General features: G+C 38.2%; 1 protein-coding gene and 1 long non-coding RNA gene across 5 annotated transcripts in view; one reads left to right on the top strand and one right to left on the bottom strand.

Moving 5' to 3' along the window:
* Positions 1–8,900: 8,900 nt before the first annotated feature.
* LOC139978784 (glutamate receptor 1-like) overlaps positions 8,901–13,539 on the top strand; it is an 18,712-nt gene continuing 14,073 nt past the window's right edge. Inside the window, exon 1 of the mRNA XM_071989280.1 lies at positions 8,901–9,208. Coding sequence (XP_071845381.1) covers positions 9,130–9,208 — 79 coding nt within the window. The 5' untranslated portion in view covers positions 8,901–9,129. The remainder of the gene's footprint in view (positions 9,209–13,539) is intronic.
* LOC139978786 (uncharacterized) overlaps positions 9,149–13,539 on the bottom strand; it is a 22,627-nt gene continuing 18,236 nt past the window's right edge. For 3 of the 4 annotated variants that reach the window (XR_011797011.1, XR_011797010.1, XR_011797009.1), the window contains exon 6: positions 9,149–10,847. This is a non-coding gene — a long non-coding RNA (uncharacterized lncRNA). The other variant, XR_011797012.1, reaches the window with a different exon arrangement.

The raw sequence follows: 13,539 nt of genomic DNA, 5'->3' as shown, positions 1-13,539 counted from the left end.
AACTTTTATTAAAATAGATTTTTCCAAAACGATATCTTTAGACGTCAAATGTTTAAATGCAGTAATGAAACGGACATGGCTAGGATATAATTATCCATATTCCAAGATTGTGATGATAGTAACTGTATAAACACTCCAACCACCACCCCCCCCCCCCGCCACCCCGCCACCCTGTTCCATTGATCAACGCATGAGAGATGTAAATATTTTTTAAAGGGGAAATCGTTGGAATAGTATGAAACTCGCTACATCACAATCAAATATTAAGGCCTATATTTGTGTACATATCATATAATTTCCACCAAAAGAAGACACATACATACACACTCAAACAGTACGCATTCCTATGACAGATATATTACATTTCAAAATATAAACAACATTACAGAACAATTAGTTGCAATATTCACATAAGCATTATGTAAATGCGAATATATATATCTTTTTGAAACTATGCCAAAGTCATCATCATCATCATCATCATCATCATCATCATCATCATCATCATCATCATCATCATCATCATCATCATCATCATCATCATCATCATCATCATCATCATCATCATCATCATCATCATCATCATCATCATCATCATCATCATCATCATCATCATCATCATCATCATCATCATCATCATCATCATCATCATCATCATAATCATCATCATCTTCATCATCATCATCATCATCATCATCATCATCTTCATCATCATCATCATCATCATCATCATCATCATCATCATCATCATCATCATCATCATCATCATCATCATCATCATCATCATCATCATCATCATCATCATCATCATCATCATCATCATCATCATCATCATCATCATCATCATCATCATCATCATCATCATCATCATCATCATCATCTTCATCATCATCATCATCATCATCATCATCATCATCATCATCATCATCATCATCATCATCATCATCATCATCATCTTCATCATCATCATCATCATCATCATCATCATCATCATCATCATCATCATCATCATCATCATCATCATCATCATCATCATCATCATCATCATCATCATCATCATCATCATCATCATCATCATCATCATCATCATCATCATCATCATCATCATCATCATCATCATCATCGTCATAAAAATAAGGCTTCTAGACGTTGATCTCTGACTTATAAACGTTTACGATGGAGTCTAAAATCCTTAAAACTGAGAGAAACAGTCAGAACTTATCTGTCTAATGAAAACAGCTTGTTTCCAGGAGAAACCTATGTTATGACAATAAATTATCCATTGATGTATTTACAACATCACTTTACCATATATTTGAATGTTTAAAGAGATTCCAAAATGCCACGTCCGCACACAAAAACACCCACAACATACACACATACACACACCCATACATACGCATACACATCCACACACATACATACAGACGCGCACACACCCTTACATACACGCATACATACATATATACATATAACTCCTTTTATGGGGAGCTAATTTGACCGATGTAGAGCGATTGAAGCAATCCCTGTGAAATGTTCGAATTACAACCAACTTATTCGTGTTTCTCCCGGGTCCACTCACATTAACATTTTTCATGTCGGATAACTAGTTCCTTTCACAAAACAATTATATGTAACAGACTCGCGAAGAATTTGCGCAAAAGAATATAGCGCCATCTGTATTTGAAGTTTGTTCCGGTTCGTTGACTGCGGTCGCTTATAAATTTCTTTTGGAATTTTCCGATCATTCTTTAGACGCCTTTGCAACTTGTGTCCTTGTTTGTTATCCCGTGACGAAACGACTTCCGGGCAGCGTTTTTCTTCCCCCAAACAGGTTTGCAATTACGTAGTTTTCAGCCAATCAGGTTGCTCGGGACGTCACCATCAGTAATGATCGCTTGGAAGTGGGAAGACATACACTGAACTATAGAAAAACTTTATTTGCATACATATACATGCCATTGTACTGTAAGGTGAAGGTTAAAGTTAGTTGTCGATATTCAATGGAGGTTCATTGTTACTATACAACCCTTTTGAAGTTACTTCGGTTACAAAGAACCCAGTTCGGCGTTTGGTCCCTTAACGTAGACCAAATTTAGGCTATATTGTGTTATGTTTGTAAACAGTAGGCCTACTCTAGCTAGCATGCGCCTGCAATATAAACGAAGAAATGCTGACTATAAAACTATCACAGCTTAACCAGATAACCAATCTGTTTAATCATGAACCACGCCTGTTTCTGACGTGACAGAGAATACACAGAGTCCTGGACACGTCTTATTGGTCAAATTGAACAACATGTTAATGCTACTGTATCCTCGCTAAAAGATGGCGAAATTTTACGAACATACGGTGGTTTACACCGAAGGCCTAATGCACTATTAATCTAAGGAATAAAATGTACATGTCTAGTCTATATTATTGCACAAATGTAACTCGTCGGCCTATTAAAAACTGCTGGGTCGATTTTCTGGCCCTGGTTGGTCATCATTCAAAATCGTACAATATGCCATACACGGCCAACCATATACACACAATAATAAAGTTAAAAGTGCCTATGTTGCAAGAGCTGAATTAGTACAGATATAACGCCAAGTCGTTGCGGCTAAATACGGTTAACATTTGTGGCTTGCAACTTTTTGCAGGATGTTTCTAACTCAAATGCGTTCAAATGTTACCTGTCTCGTTCAATTCGAGAATAAAGAACCAAAGTAGAGAATTTTTCTTACTGTTTTGAAGAAGTATGCTACTCAAGGAGATCTATTTTTTTTTTTCGTGTGCAAAATTAACTGTTCGCCGACAAAATTCTTTGCAAATCTCGGTCGAGATTTTTTCCTGCGTAGCCAACCTGTAAATTTGAGATTGCTATGAAGAGTGTATGCTCAGTTGGTATTCACCAGTCAGCCATGTAGATGATGGACCGGGCTAGAAAACCCAATATTGTAGCGCGCATGCGCACTACAATAATTAGACGAATGATAAGGGTCCGCGGGGCTTAAATTGTCTAAACATGAATGAGTTTATTGACGTCACTAAACATGCATGGTGCTTAAGGTGAACAGATTAATATTTCTAGTATATTGACCTGTGAAACTTAGTAACGGCGATTCCTTGTAAACGCCCTAACTTTACTTTTAATGCTTGGAACACATGCGCACTACAATAATTAGAAGAATGATAAGGGTCCACGGGGCTTAAATTGTCAAAACATGAATGAGTTTATTGACGTCACTAAACATGCATGGTGCTTAAGGTGAACAGATTAATATTTCTAGTATATTGACCTGTGACACTTAGTAACGGCGATTCCTTGTAAACGCCCTAACTTTACTTTTGATGCTTGGAACACATGTTAACCTTATTTATGATACGCAATATTCCATCGGGTTCGTGTTTACGTTATCGAAGATTCGTGAGCTGTTCTATTGAAATCGGAATTCGTCTCGTGGAATGGGTACACTAAAATCAACTTCACGACGTGAGTTCACGAGTCGTGAATGAATATTATACGCAAAACATATGCATGACAGCAGGCAAAAGTTTGAATCGGTACAATACGTGAGTGAATTGCGCCACTAGATTATGACTCTATGGATAAATCATATATAGAGGAAACTATTGAATTAACACCGTACATATATGGGACGACAATGGCGTCGCCAGACATTTCAATCTTGGGGGCACAGCACTTATTTAGGGGGCACGATGTTTATTTGTGAATGCCTTAGACAGGGGCGTATCCAGGATTTTCTAACCCGGGGGGCGCGAATGACTATCTAAGCGGAGCGCCACCATCGGTTGGCGCGCAGCGTACAAGAAAATTTCTGGCTTTGACACCCCCAGATCACCGGAAATGGCACACTCGGGCTTGAAAATGACCAACTAGATGTTCACTTTTGCCTGAGTAAACCAAGTATTTTCCCAATATTTTTTTTTCCATCCATAACCTTTTTCAAGATTGTCACCAGTCACACATCATGTTCGACCTCATCGCATCTCCTGTGGATCATTGTTTTTTAGTTGATTCTACGTCGCGGCCCACAATACCCGTCAGCCCCACTTTTCAAGGTTTTAAGCCCATTGTTCGTTCAGAATTTGAAAATTCACACTTTCTTGTGAAATAAATTCACTTCAAAACATACCCATAATGTTGCACAAAATTTCATCTATGCACAGCCGATACAGAAAAACCTCCTTCAGCCCTTAACAGATCGGTCAAAATTGCACGAGAAGGGGGAAGAATGTTTGGGGAAATTTGGAAAATTCAGACACAGTTAATTTATTGGTGCATGGGCGCAGATCAGTTTTGGATAATGGTGGGCACGGGTGTCTGTTCTCTGATATCTAAGCGGAGCGCCACCATGAGTTCGCGCGTAGCGTACAAGAAATTTTTGGCAAATATACCTCCCAGATCACCGGAAATAACACTTCCCAGAACCAATGATGCTCCCAAACCTCATCAAGTTTTAGATCTCATGGCTTAGAAATTTAGTTTGGGGAAATGCATGGGCATCTGCAGAAAAAAAATCAGGGGACAAGTTATCCAAGTAGACTTTTGTATACGATGGGTGAGGTTTCGTTACTCATCGGGAAGCGATTGGAGGGGTGCATGGGCGTAGGGTTGTCGGGCGCGCGTTTTCATGCAGGTGGGAACAATCTCAAGAAATGATTTGTTCGTCCCCCCCCCCCCCCCCCGCCGGCAATGATACACATTTGGATCCACTACATGATATTCACAGGAAATGTGCTCAATTCTCAAATCGCATGCGGACTTTTTTTTTTTAGATTCATTGTATGAGTTACGGTACTATAGGGGAAGGGTAACAATATTCAGTTCGCGTTGTATAACATTTTATCTCTGGATGACAGTGTTGCATCGAAGGACATATGTCTAGTGCAGTTCGCATAAAGATCCTGGGCTAATACCGAAATGCGTCATGTTCCCCGACGACTCGATTGAGTTCAAGACCAGCCACAGTTGGAGTCATAGCACAATTTTACAATTTAAGGCGTCCATACACACACACGCGTCATGATATACTATATATAGTAGCAAGTAAGTCAGTCAACTTTATTGAATCCCAGAAGGAAAGTAGGTAGTATATATACATGATTGAGAGAGGAAAAATGGAAACGTCAAAAATGGAGTTGGTGTAAGGGGTGGGCTGAGGCGCACGCCCCTTCCGAAATCCGAAATCCGTCACTGGCTAACCTGTGTATATAATAGGGATCAGTGCTGTAATTATGGCACTGTTCCTCTTTCTCTTCCCGGTGTCTTGGCGTTTTTCTTCTGTTCCCTCCTTTTTCTCCTCTTTCTTCTTTTTCTTTTCCCTTCCTTCCTCTCCTTCCTCCTCTTCCCCCCCTTCTTTTCCCTTTTTTCTTTTCCCTTTTTATCTTTTTTTCTCTCCTCTTTTTCTTACCCGGGGGTCGCGCGCCCCCCCGCCCCCGCCCCCCTGGATACACGCCTGTTAGATGCAATCTGGTGCTATATTTTGCAACTTGACGTAACTTTACGCTGAAGAATTTTCGATATTTATGTTTTTAATTGAGGCGGATAAAAAAGTTATACCAAAATATGGGAATTAAGCCTTTTACTTTTGATAATGTTTTGAATTTCAGAAGGGTCATAAGATGCAAGTTGGTGCTATCTGGTGATTATCCATAGTGAGAGAACAAAAAGATGTTTTGCGCTTGAATAGTTGGGGCGGAAGCATACTCCCCCCCCCCCCTCCATCTCAAGAGGGCTTGGGGGAAGTTTACAACCTGAAGAAGAGTGGTGAAAATTGATATTGAAATTAATGCAGGGTAGTAGTGAAGTTTAAGCACTAGCCGTTCACGCCGGAGCCTCCGTGACCTTGTTAGTGAGAAAACAACTGGTTATTGTGATGGTCGGTGGAAAGAAGTTTAACTGATACGTTTCGTCCTTTGTAAAAAAAGTTTTTTGTTTGAGTATTTTTTTAACACTATAAATCGCATTTGGGGGGCACGATTTTTTAGGGGGAGGGCACGTCCCCCCCCCAGGCCACCCCTTGACGATGCCACTAATATGGGACGGGTATATCTTCGTTGCAACGAATGGATTTTGGTAACCGCGAAGTGAAGGTTGCAATGGTGTGACGTAACTTTTCTGACCAATCATGAGCGAGTATTTACACATAATTGCAAACCTGGAAAACAAAATCGCTTCCGGGCAATGGAGACCTACGTCATCGGATTCTTTGTTATGTGTTCTACACATTTAAAGGCAAATAATGGATTTCATTCGTATATTTCTACTTAATGTCATCAGTACAAAAGGACACTGAAACAAAGGAAATTAGTGTTCGCAAGAGGGACGAGACGTGGGAGTATGTAATTACATGTGTACATTTCGTGAAAACACAATATCATTTCTTTATCTATAATAAACAAATCACATAATTTTTAAAATTTATCAATTAGTACTGAGTACCGCAGACCAATGAAACAAACAGCGGTAGTAAACGGTAATGGTGAAAGATTCGACTATAATTTTCCCACAGTACAAATCTGCATGCGTGGGCAAATTACATTTAAAGGCATTGAGGACTCGCCCCAAACCGCGTGCCGCCCTCTAAAACATGGTAACTTTCCGTTGTTTGCAAGTGATGTTTTTTTCTTGTCACTACAAAATGCAGACAGTATGATGAAACGTGATACCTTGTTATCTTTTATCTAGACCTGAGATGTCCACCGCTGCCATGTACACTGTGTTGTGGGTATTGACTGTACACGAATGTCTAATTACCGACGGTAGCAAGCTGTGTGTTTTCTGGCATCGATGGTGGTGTCTGTTACACCTCATTCGAAACTAGGTCAGATTACAGGCATCATACGTTTCTTTGGGCGCGAGTCTTCACTCCCGTTAAGTCACATTTGCTTTTTCGTTTTACTGCTATGTTGTGCTTTTTCTTTTTTTTTGGGGGGGGGGGGGCTTTTCTGTTTTTACGAATCGGCTGTGTCTGTACTTTCTTTGTGTTTTGTACAGTATATCTCCAGTATTTATTTTCAAATGATACGGCACCGTTATGTATATGTCACGCTCAGTACAGTGTTTACCCTGAATGGAAGGATCGTTTTCATGGCCTAGCTAATATGCTACCGGTTCATGTTTCATTTACATAGCAGCTGTACGTAAATTCAAAGTGGGGTAATTTCAAATCTTAGTTTCTTTGGCACTGACTATTTGAAAGAAGTCAATTGAGAATTGGTCCTTTATTGGTTAGGATCCAAGACGGTGAGGGGGGGGGGGGGGGGTTGCACATGTCCCTAAAAATGTAGGAAAACATCCGTTAGCAAATTTGCAGTTCTGATGGTAATTCTCAAATGTGTACATTTCTTATAAATTGACTTACAAGATAAGAAGCATATGTTGGTATATGTATACATTCTATATAAGCTTTGTCATTAACATTGGGTTATTTGTCTGCTGTTATTGAATGTTTTCCCTTTACAGTATGCATGTGCATATGGTAGTTCTCCAATGAGCTTTGGCCTATATAGAATCTTTTAAATTTCACCATTGAGTTCACATTATAAGAGCTCATTGTGTTTTACTCTATACTGAGAACCTACAACTGGAATGACAAACAGCTTAGCCTTTTTTCGATGATAACTTTGGCTAATCAATTTTACTTTGCTCAGTCATTTATAGATTCTGTGGTAGTACAATGTATTGTTAGTTGTCACTCTTAGAGAAGTTAGAGTAGAACTCAAAGTATAAGGTATAACGATTTTCGATTATAAAGATTTTCGATTGCCGCTATTGTAGGCTGCATGCAGAGAGATATTTAGTCAAATACCATCATGCGATCGCAACGCGAGAAGTGTCACAGACATCTTTACAATAAATTGCAAGGGTCTAAGGCACTAAGTGTAGACGTAGCTGAGGGAATGCTTCAGTAAAAGACAGGATGAACTCCAAGATTAATGTATGTCGTCCAGTTACAGAGTTGTTGACAATTGACAATTCATAATCATGGACGTTAAATATGAATCTAAGAGACTGAATTCGGTCAGCTTGCGGCTTTGATAAGCCAATGACATAGCTTCTTCGCGAGTTCCTGCTTGCAGGAGGATCAAAAATATATACATACATACATACACCCTGGGTAAACATACACACATACACACACCCATACACCCATACATACATTTTTTTAAGGAAAAGTCGCCCAGTAAAGAACCTGGGCACGAAAACCAAACTACCAAACGACTATATATATATATATACATACATACTTTTCATAAAAAAAAATATAAATAAATAAAACGTCTTGCTGTTCCCATGGTGAAGTCAATCATAACATATGCTTCTTCCATTTTTCGTTCATTGACAAACATGAGTGCCATTTCACTGAATACGGAGGCCGTGACTATGAATGAAACGGGGTTTGAATTTCGTTGCCGTTGGCTCAATTTCAGACGCCGTATCAAAAGGGAGTATACTCTTCTTTGTTAACAACGCATGTATTGTCTCTTGTCAGACACTGCACGCGTCTTTTCAAAAGTGTCTGTTGGGTCGTGTATTTCCTAACTTTAATCTCCGTGCAGCATCAATACATGTTTTGTACTAGTATACTCTCGAGCCTTCCTGATCTGAGAAATATGTTTTCATTGTGGGTTTTTTTTTAATCACGTTTGGCTACAAACACCATTGAGATAGGTTCTAACAACGTAGTATACATATACAGTACTTTGTCTTGTTGATTGAGCTCGGTCTGTTTAAACATTCAACTCGTGCTTGCTCGCATTCGTATCGAACACCCCTATCTTTATTATGAATTGTTCTCATTGTTACTCCGCCAATCATTACTGATTGACAAAGTTTCCCATCGATTATGCAAATGAGTTGCATAGCTAATGAGCTTCAACCGTTAACAGGCTTTATTTTTTGCAAGAGCAACTCTCCTTGTGTACAGATGGTCGAGGGAAGATATTACATGAAATGATAATAGCGTGTTGAATTTTACTGTTATCATTTAGCGATCTCAAAAATTACAAAGCTCGACCAAGATCGTCGCTAAATTTGTGGGAATATCCTTCCCTTTGTTTCTTACTGAAATTAAAGACGATTTCTTCAGCAAGGAGACATAAAATAAGGAAGACGAAATGGAAATTCATCAATATATTTCATTGGTTGTAATCGCCATTTTATTCCACGGTAGCATCGCACAAGATAACACGATAGGTGAGTGGAGGATATAGTCACGATATATATATTTTTTTGATCAAACAAATATTAAGTAATTACTGTTTAATTTAATGGAGAATATAAACATAATAGATTCATATATTTTCATCTGTAATATCTTCAAGAAGATTGGAAACAATCTTCCTGTCTTAGGCTAGGCTATGCGAAATTACTTTTGCTTTCTACAAGATGTATATTGATATACACAATATATATATATAGACATGTATCGAAATTTTATGTTATGCATTGATAACTGTGCAAACCGTTTTAACATGAAACTGCTTGTCCAGTGTTGAATGAAAATAATCGCTTTAGCCGTGGAATGGAAAAGGAAGAAGATATTATTTTGCACACGAATGGATATTTCGTCAGTTTTTTTTTTTTTAAATTTCAAGAAAGCTAAAATTCTAACCCTTATTGACTGTACCTAATCTGGAAGAAAGGATGCCCTTGTCACAAGTTTCTTAAGAAAGGGGTGAACCTAGGGACAAGGTTTAACACAATTAAAAGTTTTAACGTTTTCTTTGTAGCTGTTGTGACCTATTTGTTGAGCTGGTCTTCGTTTTCCTATTTTTTTTTCAATAGCTATCTTTTTCTAACACAGGAGGGGAATCGCATTGAAAACCAAGCAAGCATATAATAGCTTTCTGTGTAACACTCAGCTCGATATAGAAAAGTATTGTGTGCTAAATTTCGTCTTTTTGTACATATGGCCAAGTTTGTTCCCACGGTTAGGAATGACAGGTTTAAGACCTTATAAAGTTTATGAATATAGCGTTGCAGTTTAAATTTATCAGCTGATCTAGTAAAGTACCTCTCAAAATGACTGTTCCAACACACACACATACCCCCCCCCCCCACACACACACACGCAAGGAAACTTTGAATAATAGCATAGAAACATGGGAGAGGGGAATTGAATGGGGGGGGGAGGGTGAGGCAGTTTCCCCTCCAAATTTAGTGTTTGTTTTCGGGTGAATTCGGTAAATCAAGGTAGCATTTTGCTTGTTTGTCGACGGTAATCTGCAAGATATATGTAGGCTCTTCGAGTTTAGGGCATCAGTTCATTGTCCATCGTCCCCCCCCCTCCCCCCACCCCACACCCTCCATTAAGAAAATATATCCAGACATAAGAAACTAAACGTTTGAATTTCACATATAGCTAGCATAGACATTATACTTGGTCACACTTTGTATATAGTTTTAAGGAAGTATATTGCACTACACTCCAAACAATATAAAGCAGTTGCTTCTCGGTTTTGGACTGTGAACGCTGCGTTAGCCTATAAAACATCCCATGAAGTGGAAGGTCAACAATATGCAAACCTATCCATACTTTTTCTCCATCACCCCACCTCCCCACTCCCCCTTTCCCGCCCTCCTCCTGTATTCTGCATTTTTCATATCGGGTTCAATGCAGCCACCGTATTAAAGGGGTAGGACACAAACTATAAAAGGCCGTGACTCAACTGCAAAATTACTCGTTTAATCAATATTAGGTCCGAATTAAGGGGAGGTCACTGTGATAACTCTTTAGTGTCAGTTCGAACATCGTTGAGACATATCTTGAGTCATTATACTGGGGACCAGTACAAGACTGATGACGTAACCAGGTCGATTCAATCAATTTAACCTGTAAGATCAATCGAAGGCACAGAAAAGGAGAAGTTAGTAAGGAATAATGACAATCGCAGTAATCAACTTAATCAAATACATAAGAAGAAAGAAGTATTACTTTGTATTGCTTTGTTATGTTGGTCAAAAATAGTCTCAAGTATAATACATATATATATATATATATATATATATTTATAGGTAGGAATCGAAGGTAGGAATCGAACCCCGGATCTTTGTGTCACTAACCGAAGTCCGTACCACTCGACCACAGTGATTCTACTAGTGTGTTAAAGCGTATAAATTGGCTTTGAATAACTGTCATTAAGGGCGTATTACCCAAGTGTTATGTACAGAGTGCACCAAACCTGGCGCTTTGAATCTGACAATTTTATATATATATATATATTATATATATATTATATCGGTAGGACTGCACTCATAAACATGGATTCTTGACGTCTGAGACAGAAACCAAGACCGATTTACGTGGACACGAAACTGAGAGTAGCAAACATCCTCAGCCTATAAAGCGATATTAAATACGGTATAACAGACGAGAACTGTATCGAAACCGGTTTTAAATCCGATAGACTGGCTTGAAGTTCAATAAAATCTTGTATAAAATATTAATAGGAAATCCCTACAATTTTCATCAAAATAAAAGGTGACCGATTTTACTTAAAATAATGTACCATTTAAAGAAAAACATAGATGTTTTATATAGTGGATGGTTTTGACATGATGTAATTGAGTGTGAAAAAAAAACACGGCAAATATTTTATAATTAAAATGTAATCTGTTTCAAATATATGTCTGTTTGTATTGCTAGTAGTGGTGCTTTGAAGCATGGTATGGGAAGACAGTATACAGTGGTAATAACATTAGGAAATTGACCCATACTGGCTGGTTACAACAATGCATTAATATGGCATTGTACACGCTGTAATGTAACCAGCATTAGTTTATAATGCCTAACAACAACAGAAATCGCTTAGTCAGTGGTAAGCTATGTCCCAAGTACTTGTAAATGACGTAAATTGACGATAAAAATGGGTTGGTATACGTAAATACAATCGAGAAGCTAATCATGAATAATGAGGCGTGCTGTGTAAATTTGTGCAGGTTATAAATGGCTAAAACGAAGTATGGTACAAATACCAGAAACTACAACTGGAAATTGATATGCAGCATTTTCAAATTGGACCCAATATAGATTTTTTTTTAATATACAACCTGTCGAAAAATAGCAATCTTTAACCCAACTTTTAAAAATTGCTAGAACTTTTGAAAAGGACTTTAAATTCCTAGAGGCCCAGATCCTCCAAATGTTCAAATAGACATATAAGTATCTCAGTGTGTATATAACTACTTTAAGAGTGGCAGTAAAATGCTTGTTGAAAGTTGAGCAAGGGTGACTATTATCTAACTATTATCTGACTATGTAACATATTTTGGGGCTTGGGGGAGGGGAGGGGGTAGAAAGGGGCAATGCTCATGATGACCTTTAACACCGCGTACAGTCCCTTTAAACGTCCTTTAAAAGTTTGTTTGCCATTTTTATAAATGGCAACAGCTACCTGAATTGTTCTTCAAAGTTATCAAGCATATGAAGTTGAGGGTATATATATATTGTACATGAAAGGTGATATACACAGATTCACAGGGTATTGTGTTATCACTGAAGGTTTACGCTTTGATGCGTTAACATAATTATTCCTATTATAGGGTTTAAACTATAAAGGTGGCGATACGATTAGACCCTGTTGTCTCTGTGTTCCTCTGAACCGTGAAATTCTCATAAAGTTTAAACTCATGTAGAGAGTTGTTGGCGAGTATGCGGTTTGTTTTAATATCTTTATTGTCGAGAAATAGCAATAATGATAACCTCTGTATAGTGTCTACGTGAGACATGCTCGAATGCTACTCCCTTGAATTTACTTTGAGTAGAACAAAAAAAAAATAGAAATAATCCGATTATTAGATCGACTACATATCCTTTTCCACGGTTCCTCGTTCCTTTCTTCTCCCGGCCCTTTTTCCTTTTTCATGACATCATTTTGCATAACATTTGTTCTCCTTTAATAAGGTTCATCAATTTTCCGAATTTTCCCGGGGAGGGGGGGGGGTTAGGGGACTACGGACGTGGGGAGGGAGGGGTGAGAGGGTTTTAACCAGTGTTTTTGTGTACATTATGTAGCCTATAATATTATAATTAATTTCCTTTCTGGTCAACCCGACTTTTTGCAACATACAAAACAACATATAAATATGCAACACACGAAGCAAGTAATGCAACTGATTTTTTTTTTCTGTAAAAGTGTAGTCTTTAAAATAAAATAAAATAAAAAAAAGTAAATATTTTCCTCGTGTTGCCTAGCGCATAACAAAATGGGGGTGACTGAATACAGAAACCACTGGTGAATCGCCATTAAAAGAGAGAGTTCCTACTGTGGGAGGACCTTTACATAAAGACTGTGTACAGACTGAACACTTTACAGTATACGTTCAGCGAAAGACAATTTGAAAAGCAAACATTGATTTAAGTTCCTGTTTAAATGACTAGTGAGCCATGCAAACCTATACAACAATAGTGCGCGTCATATCAAGGTGACGCCTCAGTTTGCAAGAAGACCAGGGTTTTTGTTTTTTCTTCTGACGAATACAATGGTTTCTCTTTCGTGGTATCTACGCTCCACTGGTTTTAAGAA

This window comes from Apostichopus japonicus, chromosome 13, assembly GCF_037975245.1.
Source record: "Apostichopus japonicus isolate 1M-3 chromosome 13, ASM3797524v1, whole genome shotgun sequence".
NCBI lineage: Eukaryota > Metazoa > Echinodermata > Holothuroidea > Aspidochirotida > Stichopodidae > Apostichopus > Apostichopus japonicus.
The sequence above is the reverse complement of the archived record's forward strand: the minus strand, read 5'-3'. Positions and strand labels throughout refer to the sequence as shown.